Here is a 13,019-nt window from a genome sequence, read left to right as displayed (position 1 = left end):
CTTTGATTTGACTTTATTAGCATTATTTTACCTCTTTTTCAATTAAACTTGATTGTATTGTTATTTTAAATGCTGATCCTCACAGTTTCAGAGAGTAGGAATCATGAAAGAAATACTGAATATGGACAGAGACGCTCAACATTCAGGCCACTGATGAACAAATCTGTTGCTTAAAGCAATGTGTGTCAGAACGCTCCTCTGATAATGCCACCCTGACCTCTCGTTAATGCCCCCGTGTGTGTGTCTGTGTGTTCTTCTGTGTGTGTCTCCCTCTGCAGGTGGGCTCACAGCGGTTCAGTGTTAATATGCCCCATAAGTTCAGTATCCACAACTACAAGGTCCCCACTTTCTGTGACCACTGCGGCTCCCTGCTGTGGGGCCTCATGAGGCAGGGCCTGCAGTGCAAAGGTGAGTTTATGAGCAGTGGGGAATTCACATGAGAGCCCACGGGGAAACATCATGGCAGCCCAGGTGCTCATATTTGCATGTTGAAGCCACATGATGTAAACAGGGATGCCACGAGGAACAGCGTTTTCATTACATCTGTTAAAACATGATAACAAATGAAAAATGATTGCTTTTCCCCCATGATTAATTACATTTCTGGTAAAAATAGTGTTAGGCTTTTGCTATAGACTCTACATACTCACATAGAATTTCTTTTTAATCTAATTTTCAGAAGTATCCCCAAGTAAAGTCCACCACTTGCACTTGTTTTTTGTCATGCAAAAATGGCTTCCTTGGTCTTAACTCATGTTTTATACTAAATGTATTTTAAAGAATATACATTTTTAGTTTGCAGACTCATTTCTGGATTTTTAAAGTAAAATGCCTTTAATGAGCACTTAGGTTGTAGTAGCAGGAGACATGGTTTATGTGTTTAAATTTCACATTTTCTTTCTTTCTTTTTTTTACAGTGTGTAAGATGAATGTGCACAGGCGGTGCGAGACCAATGTAGCTCCTAACTGCGGCGTGGACGCCCGAGGAATCGCCAAGGTCCTGTCTGACCTGGGAGTCACACCTGACAAGATCTCCAACACTGCGCAGCGCAGGAGGAAGGTAACAAGCCGCCCGTGTCAGGTCTTTACTAGATTTTCTCTTAAGGACGTGACTTCTAAATACTGCTCATCTGCTGCATTTTCTTTAGGCCTACCACATAAGTTGTCCTCCACTTGTCCAGTTTCCATAAAACTCACCTTGTTAATGCAAGAGAAATAGGAAGATAATATGGGAAAAGACTTGTTTCAGTCCTTATAGAGAGAAATACCGTTGTCATGTATGTACAGGTGGTGAGCTCGAGTTCTACCCGAGGAAATAAACTCCAGCACCTCAGATGTGCACAGAAAATGCATTTGGGACTTTTCCCAGGCTGTAGCACCTTCCCTGAGGCCGGCAGGTTAACCTGTGGAGTCACACGTATAATGTGCTAATTAAGGAGCTTCATTAATTAAGGAGCTTACTGGTTCCTTCTTTTTTTCTAGTGTTTGTGGGAAGCTCAGCTAAGCTAACCGTCTGTTTTTCATCATTGTGTGGTGCACATCTTTGCATTTTACTCCTAAGGCGTCTCAAAGGGTGTCCATCTATTTGTCCAACTACGCATTTCAAACTGAATGTATTTCTGTTACTGTTGGATGAAAAGCACAAGCTGTTTTCAGACTCTGGAGTATCAGTTCGGGACGTTGTTCAAAGATGTCCTCACTCACACGCGGCACACAACGGCAGGAGTCGGTTTCAGATGGGTTCTCACTCCTGTAAATACTCCACGTGGTTTGGGTTAGGGAGCGCACACAGGAGGCAGGACACATGACGCCCACTCGCTCGCTGTGAATTCACCGAGCTATTACCTGCTTTATTCTTACACTGGGTCAATCAGACATCACACAGACTTTGTGTGGGAGCGACTGCGTTGCGCATTTGTATTCTCACGTGTTCCTGTGTTTAGTAATGCCTTTAAAAGTTCAGGCCTGCGTTGGACGTGTAAAAAGCAGCTTTAAAGCTCCGATTTTCAACTGAGAAACTTGGATTCACCTCCGTGACTCGTGATTCAGGAAACAGATTTTTAGAGGACAGCCCAAAGGCACGGCCATGTTGACTCTCTCTGTGTTTCTCTCTTTCTTCAGTTGACTCCAGGGCAGGACCCTCCCCAGTCTCCTCCTGAGCACTCTCAGACTGAGGAGAACAGCTTCAGCCAGCCAGCTGTCCCCACCTCCCCCTCACAACAGGGTAACACGACACACACACACACACACCAAAAAAACCACATACGCAACATCAACAAAAAGACGTCTAAAAGCCCGCTTCGAGATGGGTACGGCGGGGGGCGGTTTAATGTGTAATTCTACCAGTGAGGGGTAGTCATTCGATTTCAGCGATAATATTGTTGCTGTTTTTAAAAAATAAGTTAAATGTTATTGTTTTTTTCTTTCTCTCTTCTTTTTTCTAAAAACAAGCTAAAATTGAATTATCCCTCCACCGCCCACCACCATTTGGTTGTCACAGTTAGTCATCGCATTATCACACTTTGCAAGCTGAGAAATAAAAAAGTTAACTTTCTCTTTGTGGAAGTCGTCCCATTTTTTTTTTTTGTTCTCGTCGAGCCAAACGCCGATGACAACGGCGCCGCTCGCTGCTGTTATTTAATCGCCCTGGTCCGGGGAGTGAATCATTCCAGGTTTTAACAGAGGATGTGATCATGTTTTGTTTTGTTTTTTTCAAAGTTTATTGAAAAGCAATCAGTAACAAATGTGTAATGCTTCTAAACAGCTCTTATTTCCGTATAATTGAGTTGAATGCTGACAGGAAAAAAGAGAAAAGTCAGCCAGCCTGTTTTTGCTGATGTCTGATCTGCTTTTCCGATGACACCCACAGACTTGGCAGAGTTGGATCGCCTGCAGGACGCGCTGTCGCTCAACCAGCAGGGACCTCAGCACTCTTCCTCCTCTTCCTCCTCCACCACCTCCTCTTCCTCGTCCTCCTCGGCAGCCAGGCAGAACGGAGAGAGCCAGAGGAGGAGCCTGAAGGATTTCAACTTCATCAAGGTTCTCGGCAAAGGCAGCTTCGGCAAGGTGGGAGAGCTCGGAGGAGGCGTGCGAGGGGGATGTTTATTTGTTTGTTCCTCATTATGTTTATAATTAAACTGTTTTTATTTTTAAATCAACAACCAGTTCACGGGGTTCCCATTATTCATAACACCTGAATTATCAGGGGAAGTGAATAATATCAGGGGAGCAGAATAGACTGACGCTCATGTGCATTGCATTAGATTCAGGCACCTGCTTTTATTTATAATTTAAATGTAATGTTTTGTATGCAGTTTAGATTTTTCTGCTTATTGTTTTCTATTTATGGGTTGCAGGATTAATTGGTACCATGTTGATACAATGTCCAGCAGCAGGTCACTGTAAAACCTTTGTATAGTTACTGCAGATTACCTGCCCAACACCAGATGGTAGGTTAGAGAATAGCTGGTAAATATATTGGGGCTCTGAGCAGATAAAGAGCCATTTGTTTCAATCACCAGCTGCTAGAGACCAAAAACAGATCATATAATATTGTTCCATTCATAATTTTATCACTGTAAACCCCCTCTTGCATTTTATAATACACCGACGAGCTAAAACATTATGACCACTCACTGGAGTGACTCATATTGATGATCTTACACCTATTGCAGTCTGTGATTGAACAGGATGAATCTGAGCAAAATTGACAAAGCCAGACGACCCAGTCTGAGTAACGAGCCAAGCCAGTTTCCCATTGTCTGGCGCAGTGGGAGGACTCTTACATTTCATTGGACCACCTTTAACTTTGTTGCATTGTTGCATCGTTTTGAAAAGCTTGTGCAATGTCACTTCATTTATTTTCATTCAGATATGCATCAGTTGTTCAGCCCAGAGCTCCCTCTCTTGGAGATGTGAGAGTCGGGGCCGCTGTATGAAGTCTGCTCCAACATGTAGATTTTCCGGACTCTTTCACAGTTTCAGCCTAACGATTCCTGTCGTTGCAATCTTGGAACGCGGCTGCGCCGTCGAGGAGAAAAAAATCAGTTGATGAAAAATGATTCAGTCTAATCAGGTAGTCAGCTGACCCGATGTTTTCAGGTGCATAACATTGCTCAACCTGACCGGCTGACACAAACCCAGGTCATAACACTGCTCCCACAGGCTTCATCGCTTCGTCCACCTCTCCTCTTACTCAGATATACTGATCGCTCTGGAAAACAGATTAAACATCCAGATTCCTCTGACCATGTCACCTTTTTCCACTTTTTACAATCTCTTTGCTTCCCAGCAAACCGAAGCCTTTTTTCTGATTTGCTTTATTGATAAGCGGTTTTGTTAGGCGGGCACAGCCGTTTGGCACCGATCCATTAAGCTCTCCTCACTTTGTTGAAATGCTCTTATTTCCCTTTCCTTTTAGCGCTCGAGTTCAGCAAATGTTAAAGGGGTGTCCAATCGCAGTTATTCAAGATTACTTCCTGATTACATTTCTTCCTCAAAGATGATGTTTCACCACTATCCTTCCGGGTTGTCAGTAATGCCTTTGGCACTTCTTAACCTAATTTTAGAGGTTTCAGCAGTCTTCTTTATTGTGTTCTTTGCTTGATGCAGTAACTTGACCCTTCTGAAACGAAGAAGCATCTTTTCCAGGACCAGAGGAGATGTCTTCCGATTTGGAGAAAGAAGAAGTTACTCACTGTTGCAGACCTGAAGCCTATTACTCACTGCAGTAATTATCTAGTAGAAGACTCTTACCTATTTGCTTAGTAAATCCACATGGTGACCTTTTTGTTTTTTTGGTGAGGTAGTGTATTAAAAACAAGGGAGAAAATCACAAGATATTCAAAACAGAGAAACATTAAAAAAATATGAAAGACTCTTTAAAACAGAGACAATGAGAAAAGGTGTGAAAAAGAAGCAAAGAGGTATAAAAAAATAAAACACTTGTGAATAATAGAAGCAGAAGGCTAATTAAGGATTAAGGAAATGGGCATCTGCTCTTCATCTACCTAGGCTACTAACTGTGGTTGAACCTAGTATGAAAAGCACGTGCGGGACGTAACTTGGAACCAAAGCGTGCGAGTTGTGCCAGCGCACCAGGACGCCTAATCCTCACCTTAAGTAACAAGCGTTTGAAGCGTCCTGTAGTAGGCATTACTGCATTACTTGTGTGCGTCCTGCAGTCTTGCAGGCTGCAGATGGATAAAGTTGGTCCAAGCATGGACAAACAAGGCCTGCCCGAAGCTTACAGGAATTACAGGATCTTTGTTTTGGTGCCAGAAAACTCCAGGGCACTTTTAGAAGTCCATGCCTCACTGGATCAGAGCACTTGAAGGACAGACAGCATATCAAGAAGTGATGGCTTTGGGTTTTGGCTTGTCGGTGTAAACAAAATCAGCCTGGATTTTACACGTCACTCTCAACGTTGAGTCGGCAGATAGTCTGATTAAGTTTACTTCGAGAGCTCATTTCAATACAGCAACCAAAGTGCTTGTAAAGTGCTCACAAAACAAACACTGCCTATATAAGACAGTGTATATAATAAATAATTAATGTAAGTCATAGCTTATACGTGGAAGCAGATGCCTCCTGATCTATGTTTGCATTCATTCTGAATTATAATTCAGCTGATGTATCATAAATCACATGTGGTACAAATGCTTCACTTCATCACCGTGCAACTATGGGTTGTACTCAGTTGTAATGCAAGATGCCTACAATTCGAAACACCCACAGATAACGAATGACCCCGTAAAAAGAAAAAGGTGTTAACGCTGAGATCGCGGAATAAACAAATTTTTGCCGTTTCATACTGCGCATCTCTTATCCAGGTGATGCTGGCGGAGCTGAAGGGGACAGAAGACGTTTACGCCGTTAAAGTTCTGAAGAAGGACGTCATCCTGCAGGACGACGACGTGGACTGCACCATGACCGAGAAGCGCATCCTGGCCCTCGCCCGTCGACACCCCTACCTCACCCAGCTGTACTGCTGTTTCCAGACACGGGTAGGCTGACGTGTGAAGCAAAACGTACAGATTCAACAGCTGACTGCATTTCTCCTGTCTAATACCACTCCGTCCCTCCCTCTGTCTGCAGGACCGTTTGTTCTTTGTAATGGAATATGTGAATGGAGGAGATCTGATGTTCCAGATTCAACGATCCAGGAAGTTCGATGAGCCTCGCTCTCGGTTCTACGCTGCCGAAGTCACCTCAGCCCTTATGTTTCTGCACCGTAACGGAGTCATCTATAGGTAAACACCCTGCTGTCCTCGTTTGGTTTTTCTATCAAGGTCACTCTTAACTGTCAAAGAGAAAATATATATTTATATTTTGCTTTTTATTTTGGTACGAAAAGCCATAGAAAACATCAGTGCTTATTATCTGTTTACATTGCATGCACCTCCCCCAGTGAACCAAACTTTCCTAGAAAGTAGATGGTGCTAATAGCGTATCTGTGTCTTTCTGTTACAGGGATCTGAAGCTGGATAACATCCTCTTGGATGCTGAGGGTCACTGTAAGCTGGCAGACTTTGGTATGTGCAAAGAGGGCATCATTAACGGAGTCACTACCACCACCTTCTGTGGCACCCCGGACTACATTGCCCCTGAGGTGAGATTAACTCAAGGGCCTGCACTTCTTTATGTTGATAGGGTATAATGGTCGATATTCTTACCCTTGTATTGTTAAGTAGCTATTAGCTATTAACAACATTATATTTCACCTGGATATTTGAACATCTGTCCTGATAACATTAATCTGAGCTAAGTTAAAATCACAGATTCAGACTTATCAGTATTGTACTGATGTATCAAAGATGGAAGTCCCATGAGCTGAGTGCTTTTCATTTTTGCTGTCTTGCTGTTTTAAAACCTCGTGACGAGTGACGGACAGACTGTAGCCGAGGACCCCACAAACCACTTGTCTGGTCCTAATAATGACTATAATTTACCAAATGGCTTCATTTTTTAACCGTGTGTGAACTGGAATTTGAAGTTGAGCCCATAAGTTCATTAGAAAGTGTTTTCTGAATTCAAAAATAAGGGAGCCGATTTCTATGCAGCTGTAAGCATTTTTTGCAGCCTGCTGCACTGCCCCCTGCTGGCCATTAAAAAAAATACAGGTTTAGGTCACAGCAGAGTTTTGGGCCACATTTTAGACCCAGAAGTTGTGCATATCTTATGCTGTCTATCCAACTTTAGCTCCCTTTTAGTCAGGACTAACAATCATATTAACAACAATCAACATCCGGCTCTGTTGCTCAGTGCGAAAGGGAACAATCTTCATTCATTTCAGGGTCATATGACTTCGCTGTCATCACAAGCATTTATTGGCTCCACCACCGTGCTTGCTGTGGGGTCATTAACTTCTGGGGGACTCTCAGTCCCCTTGGTTACAAATATAATGTTTAGTCTTTGTTAAGGAATCAATCAAACACTTTTTGGATAAATTGCCTAAAAATGTCACCGGCCGAAGTGCCAAGTGTTCATGACGCATCTGAGTGCAATCACTTATCATGGGTATTACACAAGTCTGTGTTTGTGCACATCAGCTGAAGGTGGACACTGAAGTTGAAGAAAACTTGTGTGCAGCAGTTAAAGCATTTCAAGGGACTTTTATTTGCATAATTTTTAAGTAGATATGCTTTTAAGAAGTCAAAAAGCATATGAAAGATAAATTATTATTCAATGCAGAGACTTTTTATCTCTCTTAAACATGTATGGAGATGATCTTTAAGTAGTTCAGTTTCCCTTTCACTCTTGCTGCTGATGACATTAGTTAGGTCTATCCATTGTTTTGGCTTTTCTACACCACTTAAAGTGGAATAAAGTACATCCTATTGAGGCTCTTCACCTCAATGGATCTGTTTGCAGGATGTCACGCAAGCAGAAATGTATTTCCTCGTAATCATCTTGAGCTGTGTCATTTGGTTGAATTCAGATCCTGCAGGAGCTGGAGTACGGAGCCTCTGTGGACTGGTGGGCCCTTGGGGTGCTGATGTATGAGATGATGGCCGGACAGCCTCCGTTCGAAGCCGATAATGAAGACGACTTGTTTGAGTCGATTCTCCACGACGATGTCCTCTACCCCGTGTGGCTCAGCAAAGAGGCTGTTTCTATTCTCCGAGCGGTACGTGTCGTCTCTCCCAACATTATCTGACATTTTTGTAGGACTGGTAAGCTCTTGGGAAGCTCTCATCACCAATTTCTTTTGATTCTACAAGGAAAGCTTAGTTTATTTTAACTGTATTTAGGAGATTTTGATCAAAATCAATTAAAATCAGTTCAGTTTTATTCACATAGTGCCAAATCATAACAGTCTCCTTATTAATGTGCTTTATACTGTCAGGTAAAGGCCCTACAGTAATACAGAAAAAATCCAACAATCAGATAACCCCACTATGAGCTAGCACTTGGCAACAGTGGAAAGGAAAAACTCTCCATCAGAACCAGGCTCAGGGAGCAGCAGCCACCTCCTATGAGTGGTTGGGAGTGAATGTACTAATAAAGTACTTGTGTATTTTAACATGGACAACCAACATTTATTAAACGTGCTATGAAGAGAAATGTAGAACGGCTATATGAGCACTGTAACGAGTGTAACGATGCAGATAAGTTGAAGTTAAGTTAAACAAAAAACAAACTTCAATGTCTAAAAGGCTCAATTCCAGCCCAGACTTGGCCAAGCTTTAACACAACAGCATCTCAATTAACAAAAACTGTTCCTGCAAGAGAAGAATTCAGTCTTGTGGTCACCGTTTTAACTTTCATTCAGATTTCTATCCTCAGAGCGTCACACGAGCAAATCAAACTCAAAGTGCACTTGATGCAAAGGTGTCATGCTGCACTTTCCTCGGACACTGAGGAGAATTAAAAAAAGGTTAAATGCAGTCATAAAACTGCAGTGAATCACAAAGTGCTCTTATAATGCCGAACAGACAGCAGAACAAAAGCAACGCGGTAAATAACACCGGCACTCTGCTGACCTGTTTGATCACTCTGCCAGTGACTCTGTGGATGCTAAAAACAAAGAGCCGTTTATGCCTCAGCTCTATTATTAGCACCAAAATGCTCCCCCCCTTATCTCCTCAATCCCGAATCCTTTGTCTTTACTTGTGCAAACAAAGATGTGAAGTGTATTTTGTTATGGATTAAACCACAGCTAATAGTTTTCAAGGTCCTGCTTTTCTGGAAGAATAAGTCCAAAAATACAAATGTTTTATTTGTGCAGTTCATGACAAAGAACCCGGCCAAGCGTCTGGGCTGCGTCGTGAGCCAGGGTGGCGAGGAGGCCATCAAGACCCACGCCTTCTTCAGAGAGATCGACTGGGTACTGTTGGAGCAGAGAAAAGTCAAACCACCCTTTAAACCCCGGATTGTAAGAGACACACACTCTGCACGAACTCACACAGGCCACAGTTTTACATGCAGCTATTTCACACATAAACCTTCAGTAATGCATCGTGTATTTGATACTAAACATTTTTCAAGGCTCAGTAGTTTTGTGAACTTGTGGATAGGTATCCGAATTATTATTCTTTAGTTTTAAATTTACTTGGAATGCTGAAAGACTATATACATGACATATACTGAGCATATTCTGATTCTGAGGAACTACACCAACAAACTAGCAAAATACTCAAAAAATACTTGTTTCTCAAAATACTAATTTATCATTAAGCTAAAATCTCAACTGTAGCAGAACGAAACATAAGCTGCAATGTTCAGGTAATATTCGCTAACATTACCTGGCAATGGCTAAACTAAAGAGAGCAGCACAGCCAAAAAAAAAAATGCTTCTTTTTCTTAGTCCACCAGGTGGTGCTGTTGAGTTTTGGGTTTCATTTGGAAGTTGGTAAAACAAAGATGGAGGCCTGAGAGAAGTGCTGTGTGTTTAAATCAGAGATCAGAATCAGAATACTTTATTCATCCCGAGGGAAATTAGGGGTTTGATGTTGCCTTTTTTAACAAGAAAGGGACAAAGGAGATGGATTTGTAAGGAGTGTCATGTGAAAGTAAAATATTCTATGAATACTGTAAACATGAGGGCATATTTCATGCACTGCCATCCTCTCTGGTAATTCCTGCCTCTACTGCCGAGTTGGGGGACCTGTTCTTTGTACTTTGTTCTTTGTACCTGTACTTTGAGGTTTATTTTATCACCCCATTTGCAGTTAGTTGTTAAAAAGCTAATGTTAGCAAAGTATTTGAAACATTAGGGTAAGTGGGACCAGTCAAATAAGGTTTTAAAGCCCTGCGGTGGCTGTTATATTTTCACCACCATCTCTGCTGGTGTCAAGTTGCATCGTAGACTTTCATCTGGGATTGTTTTTTAATACTGTACGTCTCTTTTTGTCTCAAATATAAAATTCAACATCAACACCTTTATTACTATGCTGTCAAAAGTCTTCAGGTTAGCTTTCAGGAATTTTAAAGCCTAGAAAGCCTGAAGTTAAAGTAGGCATAAGCACGGAGATTGAAAAAGTATCTCAATTCATTATGTTGAGTAATTCTCACAGTACCAGTCAAAGGTTTGGACACAGTCACCCATTCAGTTGTTTGCTGGCAGAATCGAAAAAGGGAAGTTCACATACTACGAGGTCAACTGAGAGTCATGACCTGCTTCCCCCTCCAGAATGGGCAGGCTTTAAGCGCACTCTGTCTCTGTCAATCATTCAAAAACAAGTAAATATGTGTTTTTAAAAAGTCTTTCGGTGTACTGAATTACTTTAATTTTAATATGTGTTTATTCATTTTGTTTGTGAAAGAAAGACTGTGCCATTTAGTCTCTAAAAGTAGCTTAAAAGGCTTGAAATCCCAATTTTGCTAATGCTAGATTTAAAAGGTTTGTGGCGTGTTAATTAAAGACCCCCTAAGAGAGCACCTTTCAAGGAACAGTAAGTCACAGTGGTCAGAAGGTGTCGCTGTCATGTAATTTTGAACGTTCTCTGACATCCTTCCCTCCGTCCGTGCCTTTGTGTGTGTGTTTTCGTGTGCATGCGTCTGCAGAAGACCAAACGAGATGTGAATAACTTCGACCAGGATTTCACCAAGGAGGACCCCGTGTTGACGCCCACGGACGAGGCCATTATCCGACAGATCAACCAGGAGGAGTTCAAGGACTTCTCCTACTGCGCCCCCGAGGAGACGCATACCTAACACATACACAAATACACACAGATCCAGCCACACTAAACTCGGTATGCACGCACTCACACATGCTGACACTCCATAGATCCATAAAATCCCTTTACAAATCACACACACACACAAACACACACACACGGTCAGTCCTTTACTTTGAAGCTATTGGCTGTTGTTACTTTTGAGATATAATTTACTTGCATTGTGTTGTTGTTGTTGCCTGGGTTCAATATGAATATGAATTTAAATATGAATATGCACACGCTCTCACAAACAAACGCACGCACACATCGACACGCTCACGTGCGTACAAACACTACAATCCCAAGTTTTACGTGCCCTCGCGCACTCCTACAGTACAAGGTCACTGCACACGCTCAGACAAAACCAAACACACATACACACACCTACACTGCTTCTCTCCCCGGCACCTGTACACATGTGGACTGTGGGTGCTGGGTGCAGAGGCTTGTATATAGCCTGTGTTGAGTGGCTGTATCGTGCTGGTGTTGTCTGCTATTAAAGGAGCGTCGTGGCGCATGGACAAGCATCCTACCTGTGTTATTACTGTCCTTATTGTGGACCAGTTAGGGCCAAATCCCCTTTTGTGCAATACCCTGACTATCTATATATTTTATGGTTTGTTTGTTCATGTGCGCGTGTGTGTGTGTGTATGTGGTTTTTTTCTTCCTCAAAATGTGTTTTTTAAATTGTTTTTGTTGGATTATGGTATGACTGAAGTATTCACTCATTCTCTGTCCTTTGTGTACAAAGTGAATGTCGAGCTTACGAGTTACAGGCTATCGAACTAATTATGTCGAGCAGAGTGTTAGAGGCGGCCTGTGTAGCAGTGAAAAGCCCCATTTCCAGCTATTTCATCCGTCTGTTAGGTTCAGAGATTTGGTCTGCCCTTTTTGTGTGAATGTGGGCCTTTTTATTAATATTATTGTTATTATTATTATTATTATTGTGAATGTATATTTTCATGCGTGCGAATGTGTGAATTTCTTTTTTCCCCTTTTCTGTCTGTTTTTTAGCATTTCCATAGCAACCGTCAGTGTTTTCCCTTTCCTTGCACTCTATTTCAAAGCACCAATTCCCCTTTTCCACATCCAGCAGCTCTTTCAGCCAAAACCACACGCTTTATTTTTTCTGACTTTTGCTCTTTATGTTTTCAAGAATGGCTTTTTCTTTCTTATTGCTCTCTCTCGCTCGCTCTTTCTCTCTTTTTTATTCTAAATCGAATTATTATTATTATTATTGTAAAGTGTATCTGGAGAAATCCTTTGTGCATAATACTATAACTATACTATTATAGGTCTGTTACAGCCGGGTTGATAAGACGTGTTGAGAGCCAGCAGCTGAATTACCTCTCACTTCACACACAAACACACACACACACACACATACACAATAAGCACCAATACAGACTAGCTCCTTTTCCACCTCCCCCTTCTTCTCACTTTCTATTGTGCAGACACACACACACACTAAACACAGAAGGACTGTTGCGTACTGTACAGTGATCTGAAGATGAGCTGGTTGCTCTCTGTGCAGTAGAGTTGATGTGTAGTGAAGCTTTGTGCACCCAGGGGTAGGGCTGTTCCTGGTCACACTATCTTACTCTGTGCCAAAATGTAGTGCAACAGCCGGGCTAGTCCTGTCTGGTCTGATTCCAATAAAACACTGAGCTGTCTACATCAATCCCAGACTACATTGTGTCTTTTTCTTATTGTTCTTTTCCCCTTCTTTGCTTTAATCGATTCTAACCTGCTGCTGTTCAGAGGCAAATCTGTGGGATGCTCAAAAGTTTATGTAAGAGAAGAAGAAGAGGGGAGGGAGGGTGGAGTGGAGGGAGGAGGAAAGAAGAGGGGAGG

At 42.1% G+C, this 13,019-nt stretch overlaps 1 protein-coding gene across 1 annotated transcript in view; it reads left to right on the top strand.

Moving 5' to 3' along the window:
- Nucleotides 1-12,846, top strand: part of LOC113028244 (protein kinase C epsilon type-like) — a 53,357-nt gene extending 40,511 nt beyond the window's left edge. Inside the window, exons 6-15 of the mRNA XM_026178356.2 lie at nucleotides 279-408; nucleotides 918-1,060; nucleotides 2,122-2,224; nucleotides 2,870-3,066; nucleotides 5,832-6,005; nucleotides 6,097-6,251; nucleotides 6,472-6,610; nucleotides 7,940-8,128; nucleotides 9,230-9,376; nucleotides 11,008-12,846. Coding sequence (XP_026034141.1) covers nucleotides 279-408; nucleotides 918-1,060; nucleotides 2,122-2,224; nucleotides 2,870-3,066; nucleotides 5,832-6,005; nucleotides 6,097-6,251; nucleotides 6,472-6,610; nucleotides 7,940-8,128; nucleotides 9,230-9,376; nucleotides 11,008-11,157 — 1,527 coding nt within the window. The 3' untranslated portion in view covers nucleotides 11,158-12,846. The remainder of the gene's footprint in view (nucleotides 1-278; nucleotides 409-917; nucleotides 1,061-2,121; nucleotides 2,225-2,869; nucleotides 3,067-5,831; nucleotides 6,006-6,096; nucleotides 6,252-6,471; nucleotides 6,611-7,939; nucleotides 8,129-9,229; nucleotides 9,377-11,007) is intronic.
- Nucleotides 12,847-13,019: the final 173 nt, after the last annotated feature.

This window comes from Astatotilapia calliptera, chromosome 8, assembly GCF_964374335.1.
Source record: "Astatotilapia calliptera chromosome 8, fAstCal68.1, whole genome shotgun sequence".
NCBI classification, from domain to species: Eukaryota; Metazoa; Chordata; class Actinopteri; order Cichliformes; family Cichlidae; genus Astatotilapia; species Astatotilapia calliptera.
Note: the sequence above shows the minus strand (reverse complement) of the source record. Positions and strands in the feature narration are given on the sequence as shown.